Raw genomic sequence first — 22,231 nt, forward strand, 5'->3', positions numbered from 1 at the left:
CTGCAGCCCAGTCAATAACAGGCACTCCCCCAACCCCAGCTCAGTGGCCCCAACCCCAGCTCAGTGCCCCCAACCCCAGTTCAGTGCCCCCAACCCCAGTTCAGTGCCCCCAACCCCAGTTCAGTCCCCCCAACCCCAGTTCAGTGCCCCCAACCCCAGTTCAGTCCCCCCAACCCCAGTTCAGTCCCCCCAACCCCAGTTCAGTCCCCCCAACCCCAGTTCAGTGCCCCCAACCCCAGTTCAGTGCCCCCAACCCCAGTTCAGTCCCCCCAACCCCAGTTCAGTGCCCCCAACCCCAGTTCAGTGCCCCCAACCCCAGTTCAGTCCCCCCAACCCCAGTTCAGTGCCCCCAACCCCAGTTCAGTCCCCCCAACCCCAGTTCAGTCCCCCCAACCCCAGTTCAGTCCCCCCAACCCCAGTTCAGTGCCCCCAACCCCAGTTCAGTGCCTCCAACCCCAGTTCAGTGCCCCCAACCCCAGTTCAGTGCCCCCAACCCCAGTTCAGTGCCCCCAACCCCAGTTCAGTCCCCCCAACCCCAGTTCAGTGCCCCCAACCCCAGTTCAGTCCCCCCAACCCCAGTTCAGCACCACGGTACTGAGGTACTAAGCTTATGAAACCATGGGCCTAGGGAAAATCTGTTTTGGGTGGAAGAATGAAATGTGTTGTTTTTGTTGTCACATGATATATTTGTATCATTTGTGAAATGCAACGCAACTGACATATAAGACAACTGCCCATTGAATGCTATATTTCAACTTGGGGGTAGACTTCCAATACTTTTCTTTGAGGTGGAGGTTTAAAAATGCATTTCAAATGCTGCTCAATTCAAATGACGCTGACGCAAGCTGGCTCGCTCCAGCAGAACACTGCAGATCACAGTGAAATGATAACGATGTTGAAAGAGGAGCGTTAACAAGACCATTCATTCTCAATTGATCTCCAAATTCTATTCTAATGTCCACTGGGATTCTGAGCACTGCACTGCTTCAAGGTGTGAGCTTCCAGCGAATGTCTCTTGTTCCAGCAGCATATGAAATGTGAGTCTTTACACTGCATGGCTTGGGTTTCTGATGACGCTGTAGATCTGGAAAATGTGCAGGATGTGATTGAACAGAAGAACAGCTGAATGGCAATGCTTTTTTTAACCTCCAATATGTTGCAGTGTACTGCATCTGTGTGTACAGACCAGTATGTAGCTACGTGTGCGTTTATGCACAATCCCCCCAGTCTCTATGAGCGTGTGCACTGCACATCAGTGTATGAGGGACCTTTGCTGCAATGCAGATTGGCCAGCTGTCTTTGTTGCGGTCCCGAGGCAGCTCTGGGGCCATACATCACTGGTGGGATTGACTGAAGCTGGAGCTGCACGGGCTGAATTACCAGGGCCAGGGCTGGGGCCACATTGCAGCCACAGCCACATCCAGAGTCACAGGGCTAGGTGAACTCCTGCTTTCTTCTCCTTTTATACTTAAGCGATAAGGCACGAGGCGGTGTGGTATAAGGCCAATATACCACGGTTAAGGGCTGTTCTTTAAGCACGACCCAACGCGGAGTGCCTGGATACAGCCCATAGTCGCGGTATGTTGGCCATACACCACAAACCCCCGAGGTGCCTTATTGCTACTAAAAACTGGTTACCAACGTAATTAGAGCAGAAAATAGAAATGTTTTGTCATACCCGTGGTATACGGTCTGATATACCACGGCTGTCAGCCAATCAGCATTCAGGGCTCGAACCACCCAGTTTCTACTGGAGAATAGACTCTGGGCTCTGGGCTCCAGCGGCATTAGCAGGCCTCTGACTGACTCCCCATTGCTCTGTCTCTCTTTTGTTGGCTGCCAGTGCCTGAGCAGACAGTTTCCTCCCCCCGGGTATTGGCTGTGGATGCTGACGGGGGGATTGCTGTGTGTGAATAAAGGGTGTTTTTGCTGAGGCAGGTACTGTAGCTGTAACTCTCTGTTTCAGCCACAGCATATGATAGGAGAGGAGAGGGGAGGCGAGAAGAGGGCCTCCGGCTCTACAGCACTCTGCAGAGTCACATAAATAACCTCCAGCATTAGACTGGACATGCTTGGTGGAGCCAGCTCCTCCGTTACACTAACAGCCACTACAACAGCCATGAGCTAATGGAACACGCATGTGACAAATACGTCTCGCAACGTAATGGTGATACAAATTATAATAGCCAATGTAAACACATCAGTGGCTATCAGCTATTACAGTCAGACCACTCGTGTTTATCATTGCATTGCAACAGCTGTAATCAAGACAGCATGCCTCTTTGATTCTTGATTCTGTCCATTTCGTTAGTAAGTAAAGTTAACTTGGGACGGAGCCACGAGCAAGAAGGCAGTATCACTCCCTGGCTGGAAATGGAACTTGCAACTAACTGTTTCTAACTGCTGGATCATGCTGCTCTGTGCCCTCGCTCTCGTTCCATTCTCTCAACCTCTGCCATCTGCTCAAAAGAAGATGGAGAAGATGGAGATCACCAGTTGACTGCACAGCATTGGATCAGAATCAACAGTTAGAGCAATTTCATAGGAGAGAGACAGCGAGGGAGAGAGAGATGGAGAGAGACATCTGGTCCATGATAATGAGCTCACATGTAATCTCTGCAGCAGGCAGCCCCTTCATATAAGCTGCCATCCCAGCACCATCTATGCACACACACACACACACACACACACACACACACACACACACACACACACACACACACACACACACACACACACACACACACACACACACACACACACACACGCACACACGCACGCACACACACACGCACGCACACACACACCTGGTCTAAATTGCCCCACACATGAACATTTGTCTCCATTACAGGAGCATCTGGGACCCTCTGCTTCTGTATTACACGTTTTATTGCTGACATATGCCACAGGTTAGAGAGAACTGTGTGTGTGTTTTGTGTGTGTTTTGTGTGTGTGTTTTGTGTGTGTGTTTTGTGTGTGTGTTTTGCGCGTGTGTGTGTGTTGCGATAGAGCTGTCTGGCACAGGAAGAGCCGCGGAGTGAACACAAGTGTCTCCAAGACGGCTGTAAGACAGATCACAGCGATCCCTCAGTGCCTCTGGCAGAATGTCACTGCTATGACAGCTGCTGATACCAGCCTGCCCATGCCAGTCAGCGTAGCACAGTAGGGGACCATGGTTACCATTGGTACAGCATCTGTTTTTGGACCAACCCGTAAGCTTCCTGGATTCGTTTGGGTTGAAACGTTCAACGTCAACGAGTTAAGATATGTATCTGGAGCATGTGAGTGTGCAGGGCTGCAGGCCCTACTTTACTTTATTGCAGCACAGTGCCCCATTAAAAGTGATGTGCCTTTGATTTCATATGCAATTCGGTTAGCTAGTAGCTACCCTCTCTCTACTACATCCACCACACCAAAGTGAAAAGCGCTAATTATCTGTCGCGGAGGTTAGGGTTAGACAACAGAAAACATTCTCTAGTGTATTTATAATTGGACATGTAAATGCACCCTTAATGTAGTAAACTGAGCATACCAAACATTAGGAACACCTTCCTGATGTGGAGTTGCCCAATCCATGTCTCAATTGTCTCAAGGCTTAAATATCCTTCTTTAACTCATCTCCTCCCTCCATCTACACTTTATTGAAGTGGATTTAACGAGTGACATCAATAAGGGAGCATAGCTTTCACCTGGTCGGTCTACGTCATGGGAAGAGCCGGTGTTCTTAATGTTTTGTACACTACACCACTATAACCCAACAACATAGGCTACTAACAGTGCTGAGGAATGGGTTGGAATGGGATGTTAACAGAGGGAAGAGACTCCATGGAGAGAGCGACAGCGTAATACGTGTCTCCATATGATCTACACCACTGTATACGCTAGCAGCATCCAGCCATGCCGGCTGAGGGAAGTTATTCAGCAGTTATTGTCCGCCTAGCCTAGCCTAGCCTAGCCTAGCCTAGCCTATCTGTGCATCATTGGCTCTGCGACCGGCTTTGACTGCTGTTGGGAGTCCGGGAGCATTAGCATGGGAAATGAAATAAGAGGGTGATGCCGTGCCACACAGTGCCCTGGGTACACTTGGCTGGCGGAGCAGAACTGCTGACTAGGTCCTGATGTAATAGGGAGAATCCAGCCAAATGTACCACAATGTTTAATTAATGATTTGTTTGCCCATGCCAAGGTCTCTTTGTGTCCCTCTTCCCTTTCCTGTTCATGTTGACTGAATCTCAAAACTCCAACGATGGGTGATCTAATACGGTCAGGAATGATTATATCCAGCAACACGCACAATTGGCTGCGAACGAACTAATAGCGTGAAAGTGCACCGATTAGTTGACGTAAATGTTTGCTCCTGTCTCGGTTTAACAATATCAATCCTTACATTCGTGCGTGCTAGAACACCATACTGGAGTAACAGAAGAACATTTAGTGTCGCATCGAAAACGGAGAAGGTCAACTGAACCGTATAATGTAAAAGGTTAACAAATATCCGACTGCCAAAAGGGCTGAGCCTAAAAGCTGATTTCTCTTCTGTGTTAATGGGCCAGAAGCTAGTCTGTCTCAGTGTGAGCCTTTCACACCCATAAAACCCAGACCTATTAATGTAGCTGTAATAACCACTCAACCATATACCATGAGCAGAATGGGATAGGCACCATTTTGCTTAGACTGCTTTTATGAGGTGTGTTTGTGTGCGTTTTTGTGTGTGTGTGTGTGTGTGTGTCTATGTTTGCGCGTGCATGTGTGTATGCGTGTTTGTGTTGTGAGACAGTTCCTGAGACAGGCACAGAGGCTGGAGAGAGAGAGCGAGATCAATAGTGTCGAGTCAGAGACTCAGGGGGCAGACCTGATACTAGGACCAGTCATCAACAACAGATTCATTTCATAGATTCATTTCATAGAATCCACTGACCGAGGAAACGATTCCACTCTGGACCATTTCATCACCTGGCAATAACACGTGTTTAAACGTCCGGTGCGGCATTTTTTATCTTAATATCAAATCATTTCTGGGTAACAGTTAAGTACCTTACTGTAATTGTTTTCAATTAAAATGGTCAAAAAGAAGAATTCTTAGAAAAGAGCAATTTCTCAAGCAATCATTTTTCTAACATGCTGACCAGACTGGACACGTCGCGTGCGTCGCAAAATAAATTTAGAAATCCACATTATTCAATTATTGCACCCACACTGCTTGCGCGCGCCAACGAGCATCTGCGATGCCAAGGGCTAAAATAGAAGTCGTTCCTATTTCTGACGCAGATCGCGCTGAAAGTCATCTCCTCATTGGTTTATAGAAGCAGGTACCCACGTGCCATCTTCTCATTGGTTATACCCACGTGGGTGACAAAGACGAACTTTGTTGCCAGTTGTCGTGGTAATACAATGACCGTTTAGATGCGATCACCATATAAGTTCAAAGATGAAAAATCCTGGAAGGAGGAAAGATGACTAGAAACGATTTGGTTGGCCGTTTATGTGTGGATTAATTGTCGGAGTAGAGGTCCTTGTGCATTTCAGGTAAAATAACAACTCAATGTTTATATCCCAGGACAAATTAGCTAGCAACAGCAAGCTAGCTAAATAGGACAAATTAACGTTAGCTAGCAAGTGCAAGCTAGCTAGCTAAATTGCCATACATGTTTAATGCTTTTCGACCTGTCCCCAAATTAATGTCATTGGTCCAGAGTTTGTTTTGATCTTTTAACCTGCGTGTCGTGATCGCGTTTGGTGTGGGGGGACTAAATAAATTTATGCACGATAGCGCACGATGGCGCACGCGCACAGCCAGTTTGGGTTCCGTGTATGACTGTATGGGAGTGGTCTGAGTGGGGAGGGGAAAACTGAAAACTAGCTGTTATTGGCAGAGAGGTTTGGAACTCTTATTGGTCTATCAACTCATTTATGTGATGTCACCAGGCAGGCCAAAACTCCATCCCACCAAAACAGGCAGAAATTTCAGGCGGTCTTTTCAAATAGCCCTTACACTAAAAGGGCATTATCATAAATTTCAACATTTCACAGTATTACTCCAACCTCATAGAATGTAAATATAAAACACAGGAAAATCCGTTTTTTGACTGCACTGGGCCTTTAAAAGTATTGATTGAAAAAAAATCCATGGAAAATGTGGCGATGAAATTGGTGTGGTGATTAAAGTGTCAGTATGTTTTAAAGCTGATCCAGGCCAGGCAGGGAATTTTAATCGAAACCTACGTCAGCAGCAGACAACCAGTCGGCAGCCAAACTGACATTGACAAGACTCCCTACCTTGGTATACTGCTCTATTGAAATCCAATAGATCAGCATACATTCTATGCAGAGGACTCCTGTTCTGTTTTTTTTTCACAAACCTCCACTCCAGCCATGCATTCAGTTTTTGGATTTTCCTTTGGCAAAGTGGTATATACTCTGACCCTTAACCGTAGCCTGGCTTATGTCTGGTACATTCTTTCTGTGTACCATAGGAGGCACCCCAAGAGGTTTGGGTTTGTGTCTGTTTACATGTGTGCCTTTTTAGCCCGTACTATGGAACCCAGGGAGAATATAGAGGTTATAAATAGCCTAGCCTCAGTATGACTTCCTAATACCTCTAGGAAGCCACAGTCTGGAGCACAAAGGCTTCCTGAAGGTGTACAGCAGGGGCAGGCAACCCTTTTCCTGGAGTGCCGTAGGTTCTAACCACTAGGCACTTGGCCAACTGAGCTAATTGATCTGTTCAGTGATTGCCTACATTCAACCCACCTGGTCTTCTAGGTGGGTTAAATCAAAAACATGATGTACCCGTGGTACTCCAGGACCAGGGTCGCCAATCCATGGTATATAGTATAAAACAGCCTACAGTGATCAGGCTCAAATTGGTGGCAATTCAAGCAGGTCCCAACCTATTAGCATCCCGCCAGCCTGGTTGAGAGATAAACAGACCGCTGTATCAGTTGATGTCCACTGGGGCTGTGGCCGCCCGTCATGCTATTTGGAGGACAGGCAGGCAGACAGGTAGGCAGGCAGCCTACTGTACACTGCTGACAGTGCTGGAGTGGGGGAGAGAAGCGTTGTGTATGTGGGAAGTGTTTCTGTACAGGGAGCGACTCAGAGGGGCTGCGGTAAAGTGCTGCAGGGCAGGGGGGGAGAGGGGGGAGTGGGGGAGTTGGAACTAGAAAAAGAGGCATCAGCAATCTGCATTTAATGAGCGCACAAGAGAGGGTCGCAGTCCCTCTAACAAGATCCCTGGTTCCCCCTTGGTTCCCCTTCCACTCTCCTCCACCCCTCCTCTCCTCCACCCCTCCTCTCCTCCGCCCCATCCCCCTGTTCTGTTCTGCCACGCTGTTGTTAGATTAACTCAGGGTCAGGGGGTCTGAGGGGGAGATCCAGCCTCGCTGCCAGAGAGGTAATCAGTAGAGACGGGTACTGAACAGTCTCCCCTTCTTACACAGACAGACAGACACGCACACGCAGGCATGCATGCACACACACACACTGTAAATGTGGGCCTGATAGATTCCATTTGGAGGGGAGGGCTCGGGGATGGAACAATAGCATTCAATTCCACTGTATGAATATGTTAATGTGTTGCCCATTAGTGCAAATAGTCATGGCCACATTTGTTCATGTCAACAATTATGTCATTGCAAAATATGATGTGGGTACTGTGCAACACCTTTCTATGTCAATGCCTGGTCATACCACTTCCAGTTGCAAAAATAGAAAGAAAATAATTTTCAATCATCTGTTTCCCAATGCAATTGCACTCTACTACTTCAAATTCAAAGATCATCCGTTTACCTCTTACACACTCACAACTCTGCAGCCCTGTTCTCGAATCACAATCACAACTCCGCAGCCCTGTTCTCGAATCACAATCACAACTCCACAGCCCTGTTCTCGAATCACACTCACAACTCCACAGCCCTGTTCTCGAATCACAATCACAACTCCACAGCCCTGTTCTCGAATCACACTCACAACTCCACAGCCCTGTTCTCGAATCACAATCACAACTCCACAGCCCTGTTCTCGAATCACAATCACAACTCCACAGCCCTGTTCTCAAATCACAATCACAACTCCACAGCCCTGTTCTCGAATCACAATCACAAGCTTCTTTTTGGGAGCAGAGATATAATCACCCTATACGAGCCAGCTTAGAAGCTGTGTTTACAGGATTTTTTTTTTTGGGGGGGGGTTTGCTGGTTCTCATCACAGATGAACAGTAGCCTAATCCTCCCAGGGCAGAGGAACAGAGAGCAGCGCTGCAGGCACGCACTCCTCTTCCCTCACAGATAAGACAGACAATAGACAGATATGAAGGGACTCAGCAGCCTGTAAAGGCATGTGTAGTCTCTCCGTCACTTCTTCATTAACCCTTAAAGGGGAGAACAGGAGGGATGGCATCAACGTCCCTCTTAATACCATTTGCTTTGTGAGCAGCTTGGATGTTAACGTATCTTTCACGGAATCTTGATTCATTCTGAGCTCATCCATCTTGAAATGCTCAGCAATATGTATTACATACAGCAGCTAAGATTTATATTGTATCACCAAGATGCCACACACATGATGGATTGCACTGTCTTTGTGTCACAATTAGAGATCATGCCACCTAAACTCTAGTACACAGTTGCTGGCTGGTGGTGGGCCGATATCCTGATGCAGAGGAACAACATAGCATTGTTTAGCCGGTCTTATATCACATGTTCTCTGGGACCTGGTCATGAGGCCTCCCTGGGTACTGGAGAGCTGATCTCCTTCCTCTGGACAAACAACAGGCATGTCAACAGACTCCTGACTATTGTCCACTGGTGTTGTCACTGCAGGGTCAACAGGAGAGAGCCAGAGCCAGGCAGAGAGACTAGCGAAGGAACTCAGCGCCATCTACCATTACCTCAGCCCACCGCTACCACAGTCCCAAACAATGGTCTCTACCACCTCCCTAATTCCTACATCCTGTAGGACTCCCCAGCCCTCAGAGGCTAACCCTGAGATTCCACCAAGGACCGACTAGGGGTGTGGAGGGTTAGTAGAGACATTCTAGAACCTTTCACTAGGCAACACAGCACAAACGGAAGGTAGATGTTCGGTGTTCGCTGGGTATGTTTGTCCTGGCTTCCTTACCATTGTTTACACAAGGAGCCTCTTGATAATTGGAGAGCAGGGCCATGATAAGGGCAACAGCAGCCGCAGGAAAACAATACGCCATCGATTGCAGACCGCATTGCTAAAACAGATGTGTATTTTAATAGAACCACCATACAAGAAAAACAAGCTGCAGGCAACAAAAGATATTTACAGGAATGAGTGGAATTTTGTTTGTGGGAAGGTTAGACCTGATATTTTTTGAGACAGACCCAAAATAAGACTAAAATCGCAGAGGTACCAGGAGTCCTACTGTAGCAGTAAGTAAAATACCCATTCTTGCCATAGGTACAGGGGCAGTGTAGGGGCCCGAGTAGACAACGGTAGGAACCAATGAGGTCACAATTTGATCCCAGTGCTTCAGCCTTTAGATTCGAGAGGTGAGAGGTGCAACCTGGACCGATAGGAGGCGAGTTGAAAATGAACTGCTTTACTGAAAGGACGCCCAAAACCCACATGGGTGCTCACTGCTCACCCATGTGGTTTAATGCACATACCTCCACAGAGACACACCCTTAAATTAGCATCAGCATTATGCTAATTCGCACTCCCTCTTGCGCACACAAAGGGATTCCAGTGGGATTGGGGAGCTCACAGGCACACAAAGGCATGCTCACAGAAGCATATGTTACCGGGATGGGGAGTCAAAAGTCCTGGTACTGCTCCAAAACATAGAAATAATCAGAGCATCATTCTAACTCATCCGGGTCTAATCAAACCCGGGTAGGAAAAACATCAGCATCTGGAATTGTAATCTTGGGAAATGCCACACACGGCTCAACTCAAAGCCATTTGAGCCTAATATACAAACAATCCATCCGACTTTTCGTTTACTGCAGTTACTTTAGCGGTGGTAGTGTATTGGTATGAAGCAACAAAAAAATAAGAATTGCTCACAATTCTAGGTCAGCCAGCTCCCTCAGCCGTTCTCTGAGCTTTATTTATCCACCTAACCCTCCATCTCTTTCTCCTTCTCTCTGCTTCCTTTGAACTCCCAGCCCATCCATAAGGCAGCGGGCTCATTTGAGTAGTGTGGAGGCTGAAGGTGCGTCTCCCAGGACTACAGCATCCATCACAACAGTCCTGTACTGTTACTTCCTCTGCCTCCAGAGTGAAGAGAGAGATAGATGTGAGACCTGTCTCATTATAACTCTACCTGGCTGCTGCTAACACTGACTGGGAGATGAGGTGCCTGACTTGGCCCTAGGCCGGGCCATAGACCCAAGAGGATTGTCCCAGCGGCACTGCATAATGTTCCTCGTGAGTTATACTGAACCTACTGTACATCCTAGATGTTTACGACTTACTGAATGTTCAAGCGATGCCTTTTTCAAATGGAGTTTCATCCGTCGGTACTGATACGTGCAGGTTCTGAAACCCAGATGTATTTGCTCATCATAAACCATGAACCCAAAGAAAGTAAACCAAAGTCAGATTATATAAAGGAACTCTAGGATTTATGGACTTTGGGAACGTTCTCCTTTTTCGGTTCGGTGCATCTACATTGCTTGTAAAGCGTCACTCAGGGAGTTAATGTAGCTCCTGATAGTAGTTTGAAGGATCCGTTGACAGGGCATAAACAGAGCTCTCTCAACTTGAGTAGTTGAGTGTGAAGGGCAATTTCAGTTAGTGCTTTATCCTTAGTCTGGTGTACCTTTTGCGTGGCCTTGTCCTAACTGGGTAAGACATACTTGACCTGAGTCTTTATTTAGCTTAGTAACACGATCAACCTGTATGATAATGTCAAACTAATACACGGCATGATACACATTAATAAGAGTCACAGAGTTGTTTCAGGTGGTGATTGATGGGGCTGTGATAAAGGTGTCCAGCTTCGTTAGCCTTTTTATCATTATGCCATTTTCGAAAGGCCAGCAATATGCTCACAGCTACAGTGCATTCGGAAAGTATTCAGGCCCCTTCACTTTTTCCACATTCTGTTATGTTACAGCCTTGTTCTAAAATTGATTAAATCGTTTTTTTTTACCTTCATCAATCTACACACAATACCTCATAATGACAAAGCAAAAACAGGTTAAGAAATTCTTGCAAATGTATTAAAAATACAAAACTGAAAAATCACATTTACATAAGTATTCAGACCCTTTACTCATTACTTTGTTAAAGCACCTTTGGGAGCGATTACAGCCTCAAGTCTTCTTGGGTAGGACGTTACAAGCTTGGCTTCTCCCATTCTTCTCTGCAGATCCTCTCAAGCTCTGTCTGGTTCAATACTTAAGGCGTGAAATTTACCCCATACACCTATTTCATGTCATCTACTGTTGCACAGCTATTTTCAGGTCTCTCCAGAGATGTTCGATCGGGTTCAAGTCCGGGCTCTGGCTGGGCCACTCAAGGACATTCAGAGACTTGTCCCGAAGCCAGTTCTGCGTTGTCTTGGCTGTGTGCTTAGGGTTGTTGTCCCGTTGAAAGGTGAACCTTCGCCCCAGTCTGAGGTCCGGAGCAGGTTTTCATCAAGGATGTCTCTGTACCTTGCTCCATTCATCTTTCCCTTGATCCGGACTAGTCTCCCAGTCCCTGCCGCTGAAAAACATCCCCACAGCATGATGTTGCCACCACTATGCTTCACCATAGGGATGGTGCCAGGATACCTCAAGACGTGACGCTTGGTATTCAGGCCAAAGTGTTCAATCTTGGTTACATCAGACCAGAGAATCTTGTTTCTCATGGTCTGAGAGTCCTTTAGGTGCCTTTTGGCAAACTCCAAGCGGGCTGTCGTGTGCCTTTTACTGAGGAGTGGCTTCTGTCTGGCCATTCTACCATAAAGGCCTGATTGGTGGAATGCTGCAGAGATTTCCTTCTGGAAGGTTCTCCCATCTCCACAGAGGACCTCTGGAGCTCTGTCAGAGTGACCATCAGGTTTTTTGCCACCTCCCTGACCAGGGCCCTTCTCCCCCGATTTCTCAGTTTAGCCGGGCGGCCTGCTCTAGGAAGATTCTTGGTGGTTCCAAACATCTTCCATTTATAAATGATGGAGGCCACTGTGTAGGGACCTTCAATGCTGCAGACATTTTCTGGAACACTTCCCCAGATCTGTGCTACAACACAATCCTGTCTCTGAGCTTTACGTACAATTCCTTCGACCTCTTGGCTTGGTTTTTGCTCTGACATGCACTGTCAACTGTGGGACCTTATATAGACCAGTGTGTCTAAATCATGTCCAATCAATCGAATTTACCACAGGTGGCCTCCAATCAAGTTGTAGAAACATCTCAAGGATGATCAGTGGAAGCAGGAGGCACCTGAGCTCAATTTCGACTCTCATAGCAAAGGTCTGAATACTTATGTAAATAATGTATTTCTGTGTTTTATTTTTAATACATTTGCAAAAATGTCTAAAAGACTGTTTTCACTTTGTCATTAAGGGGTATTGTGTGTAGATTGATGAGAAAAAAAAATTTGGAATCATTTCCGAATGCACTGTACATGCTTGTCCCTGTAACAGTAGCCCGTCTTCCTCCCTCTTCCACCTCCCGCCCGTATCCATTTTGTGAGAATTGGGAGGTCTATAAATCTCTGTCCCTGTCAGTGTGCAGGGAGGGAGCCGATTGGGAGGGGAGAGGATGAGCCCTCTAAGAGGCTGAGATCTGATTAGAGAGGGCACAATCACCGCGTGACACCGCCTCACTCACACATCACCCAGTGTGTGCATTCATTTAGGACTAATCCACGCCATCACATTCAAGCCCCATCTCACAGAAGGAAGATCCTCTCTCCCAAAGGTTTGCTGACGGAAAAGAGATCCCAGTGGTACTGCAGTGTTCCCTCTCCGAGAGACAACATAGATAGAGGTCCATGGACGTTATGTTAGCTCTCCTCTAATGCCCTGGTCTAATTACTGCTCTGGTCTCACTCTCATGTCATCAATCAAAATAACACAATGAGAGGGTTTTCCTCTTTACTGTAAAGCACAAAGTGCTTTACAGTAACCCAGCCTAGACCCCAAAGAGCAAAGCAGAAGTGAGGGGATTGGGGACTAAAATGGTGAACGGAAGATACACGATGCGCCTCTCACGGTATCATAAAATAGGTTAAAGTGCACAGTTTACGTTTAGTCTTTTCTTCTAGTGGAGGATGTTAACAGTAGTAACAGGCAGAGGTAAACACAACATGCATTCAAATATATTTTAAAAATGCATGAGTCATCAATTATTCATCTGAATGACAAACAAGTAGCATCGGACCATCATGAGGAGAGCAGCTTACCCCCCCTGGCCATTTCTATGAGTTCTTCCTGATTCCTAACGACATATTTCCTGCTCTAACTTGGACAGTGGATAGTGCACTCCATAAAGTTTTTTTTTTAAAGTCCAAGTCAATTATATTCCCCCTACAGAAACAGTACATCTGAAACATCCAGGGATGAATAGCATTGCTGTTGTGATTCAAAGCTTTTCTCTTAAAAATGCACAGTTGTCTGCAGCTATCCACATCTCCCATAACTCTAGACAACCTCCCAGACAGAACAGATGACAGTCATCTACATGGGGTAAATTTCACGCCTTAAGTATTGAATTTAAAATAAAATACATCTTAAAAGATGAAAAATAGTTAAGAATGTTTAAAAAAAAAAGTGAAACTGGATGTAAAAATCTGATCCGGAATTTGTAAAATTGAAAACAAAAAAAATGATATCAATAGCAAAACAAAACAACTTGCAAGCAAATCATTTTAAATCGAGAGGAAAACTTGAATTTTAAAGCAATAACAAATTATTTGAAAACTAATGCCAAAATTGTTCAGTTTTCTATTTAAATTCCTATCTATTAATTAATATGTTTACCTAACTAGTTACATGGTTTGTCATGAAAGGTATTATATAGATATGCTTCTAATATCCAATAATTATTGACACGTGACAATTTTTAAGTATGTTAGCTTAGTTGGCTTGCTTAGTTGTCTGACTAGCTAGCCAAACAGAATGAATCGCCAGACTCTGCATGCCTGTAGCTAGCCACTGCCAGCCGTAGTGAAAGGTTTGCCCGTATGTTTTTAAGTGATGTCACGTCCTAATAGGCCATTGTGATTTTAGACCCATGATGAATGTCTCCAGTTAGCTAGCTAGCTACATCATTGTATTTAGGCCAAGGACTCGTGTGTACACCACTTAGCTAGCTATTTATCTAGCTGGAGACATTCATCATGAGATTGAAATCACATTACGCCCTTTACGGTCAAAATAATTACTTGGTTAACGGAAAGCATACAGTCAAACCACGCATACAATAATGTATGTATCTGAATGACCCTTAGCAAAATGTTCTGGACTATTGAAGCTAGAGATATTCATTGGGCAAGTTGGTTAAGTTGTCTTTTTCTATTGGCTAGTTAATAGCACAAAGATGAGTCTGTGTGCAGCGAAACCACCTCTGAATACTCTCTCTGCTGAACACAGTGAACATTATCTGGATATAGGGGCAACAATGTCAAGGGTGGCTGGTGGCACCTTAATTTGGGAGGACGGGCTCATTATAATGGTTGGAATGGAATTAATGGAATGGTATCAAACACATAGTTTCCATATGTTTTAATACCATTCCATTCAATCCATTCCAGCCATTATTATGAGCCGTCCTCCCCTCATCAGCCGCCTGTGAACTGCCGGCAAGAGCATATGCAAAATAGCTCTAACAGCTGGTGGTGGAAAATTTGAACTGAAAACTATTTTTGCGTTAGTTTTCAAATAATTTGCTCTCGCTTTAAAATTATTTGCTTGCATTTTGCCTTTAATTTGTTTATTTTTTTTATCTCAACATCCATTATTTCACTTTTCCTAAAAAATATAACTTTTACATTTTGAACTTTATTTTTCATGTTTACGAATTTTTTGATTTTTGAAATCAATACTTAAGGTGTGAAATTTACCCCATACACCTATTTAATGTAATCTACTTCATCATAGACTGAGATGACATGAGCTGTCTTTATAGAGGTATAGAGGTTATGTATGCCATGTGTTTTAGTAGTAATGGTAAGATGGAGACAGCAGTCTGGTGGCCTTGAGATCCTCTCCTGTCCCTCCCATACAAATGCAGGCCGACCTTATAATAGGACACAGCCACAGACAGCAGACTGGGAGGATGGAGGGAGGGGGGGGGTTGTAAATATTCTTCTGATGGATGAGAGAGGACGGTACCTGAATTATTTACACTCTGTGGTCCTTGGGGAGAAAGCACACAGGGGTGTGGATTGGGGGGGGGGGGGGGGGGGCTAAGCTCCTGGTGAGTGGGTGGAGGGGGTTGGGGGGCAAGGGTTTGGTAGTTTGTAGGTCAGTGGGTGAGGCAGGGTCATTCACTCGGAAACAGGCTTAACCTGGGCTCTTAGTGATGGAGGAGGGGGGTTACTGGCAGCCTTCAGCCCCCCTCCAGCCCTCATGCCCTTGAGAAGGTGCTAGAGACGGCGATAGTAGTAATATGCTTTTAGGGAGGAGCTGTGGGGGAGGGGAGAACGTAAATTGTTTTGCCTCAGAAATTGTATGATTTACTCATTATTCCCAATTAGATTGTGAGGAGTACTAAGAGACAATAAAATGAGGGAAATCACTTCACAATTTGTCAATTGACTCTACACATTTTTTTAGGAATCGCAAATAAATTGAAAATATATTAATGTAAAGCTAGGTAAGCTAATATGAATATGAACAACATATTGGGTGAAACCCATTATTGAAAAAGAATATCTAGCATTTCTAGATTGATAAAAAAATAAAAAAGAATTCAGATGAACCTGAATAAAAAATATATATATTTCCTGCTGCTCACTTTCACCCGAGGCTCCCGTCTTCACCTCAGTACCTTCATACATAGAGGAGAAACGAGTGAGCTGTACACCTCAGAGCCTGTAACCCGTACGTTTCTGTGAAAACCTTCCGTTCCCTCCAGGACATGCAGCACTAGGGAGACTGCAGAACCCTACAGTATAGATCTTACAGTTACCCATATAGTGAAACGAGCAGGGTGCGCTTCCCTCTAAGACAATGCAACAACACTTTCAGTATAAAGACTGGCACAGGTTAAGCCCTCCTGGAAAGAGCAGTAGTCTGGCAGCTTAGAGGTGAAGCTGATTAAAGAGAGAGAAAATGTTTTAGTCCTGGCTGGCTTTCACATGAGAGAATGGGATAGAAAAATTGGAGCTAAGCTTGTCTTATGTGTTGCATTTGTCTGACGCCAGTGTCATCTGCCTATTTGGTGGTTCAGCTTAATCCTATATGGTTGTTTCAGCTCTCTCTCTCTCTCCTCTCACTGCCCAGCCCCTGATCCATCCACACATAAACTCAGCAAAAAAAGAAAACGTCCCTTTTTCAGGACCCTGTCTTTAAAAGATCATTCGTAAAAATCAAAATAACTTCACAGATCTTCATTGTAAAGGGTGTTTCCAATGAACCATAAACAATTAATGAACATGCACCTGTGAAACGGTCGTTAAGACACTAACAGCTTACAGACGGTAGGCAATTAAGGTCACAGTTATGAAAACTTAGGACACTAAAGAGGCCTTTCTACAGACTCTGAAAAACACCAAAAGAAAGATGCCCAGGGTTCCTGCTCATCTTCATGAACGTGCCTTAGGCATGCTGCACAGAGGAATGAGGACTGCAGATGTGGCCAGGGCAATAAATTGCAATGTCCGTACTGTGAGACGCCTAAGACAGCGCTACAGGGAGACAGGACGGACAGCTGATTGTCCTCGCAGTGGCAGACCACGTGTAACAACACCTGCACAGGATCAGTACATCCGAACATCACACCTGCGGGACAGGAACAGGATGGCAACAACAAGTGCCGGAGTTACACCAGGAATGCACAATCCCTCCATCAGTGCTCAGACTGTCCGCAATAGGCTGAGAGAGGCTGGACTGAGGGCTCGCAGGCCAGCAACAACGTCACCTATGGGCACAAACACACCGTCGCTGGACAAGACAGGACTGGCAAAAAGTGCTCTTCACTGACGAGTCATGGTTTTGTCTTACCAGTGGTGATGGTAGGATTCGCGTTTATAGTCGAAGGAATGAGTGTTACACCGAGGCCTGTACTCTGGAGCAGGATCGATTTGGAGGTGGGGGGTCCGTCATGGTCTGGGGCGGTGTGTCACAGCATCATCGGACTGAGCTTGTTGTCATTGCAGGCAATCTCAACACTGTGCGTTACAGGGAAGACATCCTCCTCCCTCATGTGGTACCCTTCCTGCAGGCTCATCCTGACATGACCCTCCAGTATGACAATGCCACCAGCCATACTGCTCGTTCTGTGCGTGATTTCCTGCAAGACAGGAACGTCAGTGTTCTGCCATGGCCAGCGAAGAGCCCGGATCTCAATCCCATTGAGCATGTCTGGGACCTGTTGGATCGGAGGGTGAGGGCTAGGGCCATTCCTCCCAGAAACGTCCGGGAACTTGCAGGTGCCTTGGGGGGGTAAGAGTGGGGTAACATCTCACAGCAAGAACTGGCACATCTGGTGCAGTCCATGAGGAGGAGATGCACTGCAGTACTTAATGCAGCTGGTGGCCACACCAGATACTGACTGTTACTTTAGATTTTTACCCCCCCCCCCCTTTGTTCAGGGACACATTATTCCATTTATGTTAGTCACATGTCTGTGGAACTTGTTCAGTTTATGTCTCAGTTGTTGAATCTTGTTATGTTCATACAAATATTTACACATGTTAAGTTGGCTGAAAATAAACGCAGTTGACAGTGAGAGGATGTTTCTTTTTTTGCTGAGTTTATTTAGCTTTAGATAACAGAGGGGGCTGGGCTGGGCTCAACATGATTTCTCTGCTTACTGTTGCCTAACTCTTGATATAGCCCTAAATCAATAAAACAAAGTCATATGGATGGAAATCAACATGGAAAAGCGTAGAATCCTGTTTGTGCCTTTGCTTGCTATCTTGCATATTTCAGTATTGACATTAAACAGACAAAATGCATAGAGAACTAAACTTTAATTCTGAACAGCAAACAATCTGATTAGCTGCACTACTCTGACACCAGCAACCCAAATGCTTTATTCCACTGCTATAGGCTACAGCACAGACCCTAAACAATACAGTATAACCAGCCATAGGGAAAGCAGGAAGCATTTTCTATAAGTGTGAGTGTCCTTTACATTTACAACCAACTTATAGGATATTGAATTTTGAATTATCTTTTTATTTGAAACAATTACGATAGCCTATTAAAAATGAAAATAAGTAGCCATAATGTCTCTCTAAATGAATGACTCTGTCGTTATCAATAAATATTTAGGCTACTCATGTGGTTGATACGAAATGGTCAACATAATGCTGTTTGTGATCTCTTGTTGTACACTGAACAAAAACATTAACTCAACATGCAACAATTTCAAAGATTTTACTGAGTTACAGTTCATATCAGGAAATCAGTCAATTGAAATAAATAAATTAGGCCATAATCTATGGAATTCACACGACTGGGCAGGGGTGCAGCCATGGGTGGGACTTGGAGGGCATTGGCCCACCCACTGGGGAGCCAGGCCCAGCCAATCAGAATGGGTTTTTCCCCACAAAATGAATTTATTACAGACAGAAATACTCCCCCTGTGTGTAATGATCATGCTGTTTAATTCGCTTCTTGATATGACACACCTGTCAGGTGGATGGATTATCTTGGATAAGGAGAAATGCTCACTAACAGGGATGTAAACAAATTTGTACACTAAATTTCAAAGAAAAACGTTTTCTGTACATAAAGAACATTTCTGGGATTTTTTATTTCAGCTCATGAAACATGGGACCAACACTTTATATGTTGCGTTTATATTTTTGTTCAGTGTAGTTGGCCAGAGGGATAAACCTATTTCTCTGTGTGAACTCCCCGGGATAATCTCAATTGCGTCCTCCTCGCATCCTCTCTCCTCGCTTCCTTCCCTAAACCCATTGGAAAAGGTCAAAGGGGAGGGTCCTCTGGCTTTCTCATCCAATGGGTTTTGAGAAGGAGGCGAGGAGAGAGGATAGAGGACACGAGGAGAATGGGATTTAGATTCTCCCACCGAGTCTCCTCTGACCCGCTTCTCATGCATCGGGATGTGCGTAGCTTCAGTGATTCATTCGGAAATACACAGACATTGACATATCCGTGACTGCATTGTGTATTCTCCAATATCTGAACTTCTCAATATATAATGCAACGCTATAGGCTAATGCCAGACAGCCATTAAATTCTACATAGCCTAACACTTTTTTTTCTGAGAAAGAGACTGTACAGACTCATAGCAAGCATTGCCGCGGGAAGTAGTCGTCACAATAATTTTTTTTTTTAATTAATATAAATTGAAAAAAATTGTTGACCAAATTAGTGCACTAGGCCTTTATTACTCCTGCATGAAAATAATCGTCATCAGAGCGGGAGAACCCCCCAAGGACCTTACATGTTCTGTTTAGAGGCGAATTGGCTCTGGCAGTCAACGCAGCCAAATACTCCATCTAAACGTGAATTGAATCTCAATTGCGGTACGGTTCTAGAGACAGAAATCCCCCTACTTTCAAATCACATCAAAATTATTTCACAAACGCTAAATGTATACTGTTTTAACAATTTTTAACACAGTTGCAGCTGACAGTAATTCTTTATGTGACAACATGTTAGTGGCGTCCGTTTTCAGTTTGAAGACAGGTGTTCGGGGACGCAGATAAATAATTACCACAGGTACACCTCCTTCCTATGTGTTTGCCATAAATAAGCTCTGTAATATGGAAATGTGGTCTTATTGGAACCCCAACCCTATAAACATGTAGTAATTTAACCTTTGTTTTTTTATTGAATTATTTATCGCTGATATTAAAGATTTAGGCCTACGTGCCTTATGTTTCCAAAACCGTACCGTGTCGGGGCTCTTAACAAAACTCCCCCAGTGAGAAGATACTATCGTCAATAGGCGCTAAAGTTACGTACTTAGGTCTATATATGGGGTACCATAGAGCATGCTTTTGTAGAACAGTTGATGGCACACTGAGCTACTGGTCAGAAGGTGGAAGATTCGAGCTACACTCCCTGCCTCGTTCATTACAATACCTTCAGTTGCATAGTTGTGGTCCCGGAGGAAGCTGTTGTTTATTTTGCGGGTGTCGATTTCTTCATCCATTTGTGACACTTATTTTGTAAACCAGAAACAGAGAAACAAGTATCCATGGTCCTGAAACATCGCTTCAGCACAGGGTCGGCGCAAGCTGCGCGCTTTTCGTCATGATTAGACCCTTTCTAGAAATAAGAATGTGGAAAAGAGGCAGAAACCTCAACGTTTGCTCCTGAACGAATAAATAACCGTTCGATACAATATCATAGGAGGAAAAAGCCTGTCCCTTTCGAGACGACCGTTGAGTCGTCAGATGTCTGCCAATAATAGGCTCAGATTAAAGTGGCAGAAAACGAAGTATAAAACTGACAGCAAGAAAATAGCTGCGCATTACGTCTCCATTGTCAGAGGCGCAATAAAACAGTCCAGAAATCAGAGCAGGGTGTGTGAGCTGGTTCTTATTTTGCCCCAGTCTGCTTGCATCGCAGCGTCCGTTTCCTCTTGGATCACCCCGTTTCGCCTCGACGTGTCGCTCTGCCGCCAAACCTCACCGGGTGCTTCACTGCTAGCCTGCTGTTGCCACTGCCCATTCGCGCATTGCGTTACTGGCTCCGCCCCGACAGCTTGCCTCTGTCGACCTGCGTCAGCATCACAGTGATGTGTTCGCACATGCGGGGGCAGAGCGCACGGATGCGCCCTCATATCAGGGGGATACGGTGGTCACATATTTGATTTTTGTTTATACAACAAACATACAATATATCGATACCCTTCAGATCCTTTCTGATAATTGTTACCCCAAAAAGTGTGTGTGTGTGTGTCTGCCTGCTTGTGTCTCTGTGTATGTGTGCCCACACTGTAATTTCCCCTAGTTGGGTTTGGGCATGGTGGTGTTGGTGGCTGTGGCTGTCAGAGACCTCCCCCGACCCATCCTGCCCCTACATGTTAAATAATCTGTGCTGTAGGATAATGTTTTAACAGCCCACCGCCCTTCAGCTAGGTCTGGATAAATCGCAGCCATTATCTACATCCCCAAATGATGAAGGTCACTGATGCATGCCATGAAAAGAAGTTCCATCCACCCCACTTATGACCAGTTGAATATTCCCCAATCCAATTGTCTCCGCACCATGACAAACCATTCCCCTCAAACCCCTAATCCTTTTAATAAGGAGATAGTCCTCACCAACCCCTGAATCATCTGGGTTCACATTCACTCTAAATGGTATAGAATCTGTCTTTGCCGTCATGGGGTTTGAACAAACTGTTATGATAATTCTATTTGGGCGCTGAGGGGTATAAGCAACAGGAAGAGGGAATTAAAAAGGCATTGATTTTCTCCAGAATCACCACACTGGGATGTGCTCTATTACTGGGAGACTGCATTAGAGAGGCCTTCTGATGGATGACATTAACAGGCAGAGCTCATTGCTGTCCTTGGGAAGGAGGAGGGCTTAGATGTATTATTATTCTGTATGCAGACAGACAGACGCGCGCACACACACACACATACACACACACACACACACACACACACACACACACACACACACACACACACACACACACACACACACACACACACACACACACACACACACACACACACACACACACACACACACACAGGGTTCTAAGGGGCTTGCAGAAAGACCATTTTATTCTGCAATGATACTGTAGGGGGTGGAAACAGCCTTGAGGAAGCCAAGACTGAGATCAATAATCTGACTGCTTTAATTAAAGCTTCTACTTCCAGGACACACAACCACAGCAACAGTATGTTGACTGAAACCTCTCTCTACTGGCCTGTTCACTGTAAAATATACCACCGACCAAACCCATTTCCAATCCAAAGCCTCTGTATTATAGTGGTGATGGTTGAGAGAAACATACATTACATGACCAAAAGTATGTGGACACCTGCTTGTCGAACATCTCATTCCAAAATCATGGGCATTAATATGGAGTTGGTCCCTCCTTTGCTGCAATAAGAGCCTCCACTCTTCTGTGAAGGCTTTACACTAGTTGTTGGAACATTGCTG

At 45.2% G+C, this 22,231-nt stretch overlaps 1 protein-coding gene across 3 annotated transcripts in view; it reads right to left on the minus strand.

Moving 5' to 3' along the window:
• LOC139583719 (serine/threonine-protein phosphatase 2A 55 kDa regulatory subunit B beta isoform-like) overlaps positions 1–22,231 on the minus strand; it is a 123,028-nt gene that overhangs the window by 36,499 nt on the left and 64,298 nt on the right. Inside the window, exon 1 of one of the 3 annotated variants that reach the window (XM_071415114.1) lies at positions 20,189–20,778. The exons of the other annotated variants lie outside the window; for them this stretch is intronic. Coding sequence (XP_071271215.1) covers positions 20,189–20,258 — 70 coding nt within the window. The 5' untranslated portion in view covers positions 20,259–20,778. Of the gene's footprint in view, positions 1–20,188; positions 20,779–22,231 lie in introns of those variants that run through there. 3 annotated transcript variants of the gene reach the window in all.

The sequence above is a fragment of the Salvelinus alpinus genome, chromosome 1, assembly GCF_045679555.1.
Source record: "Salvelinus alpinus chromosome 1, SLU_Salpinus.1, whole genome shotgun sequence".
Taxonomy (NCBI): Eukaryota; Metazoa; Chordata; class Actinopteri; order Salmoniformes; family Salmonidae; genus Salvelinus; species Salvelinus alpinus.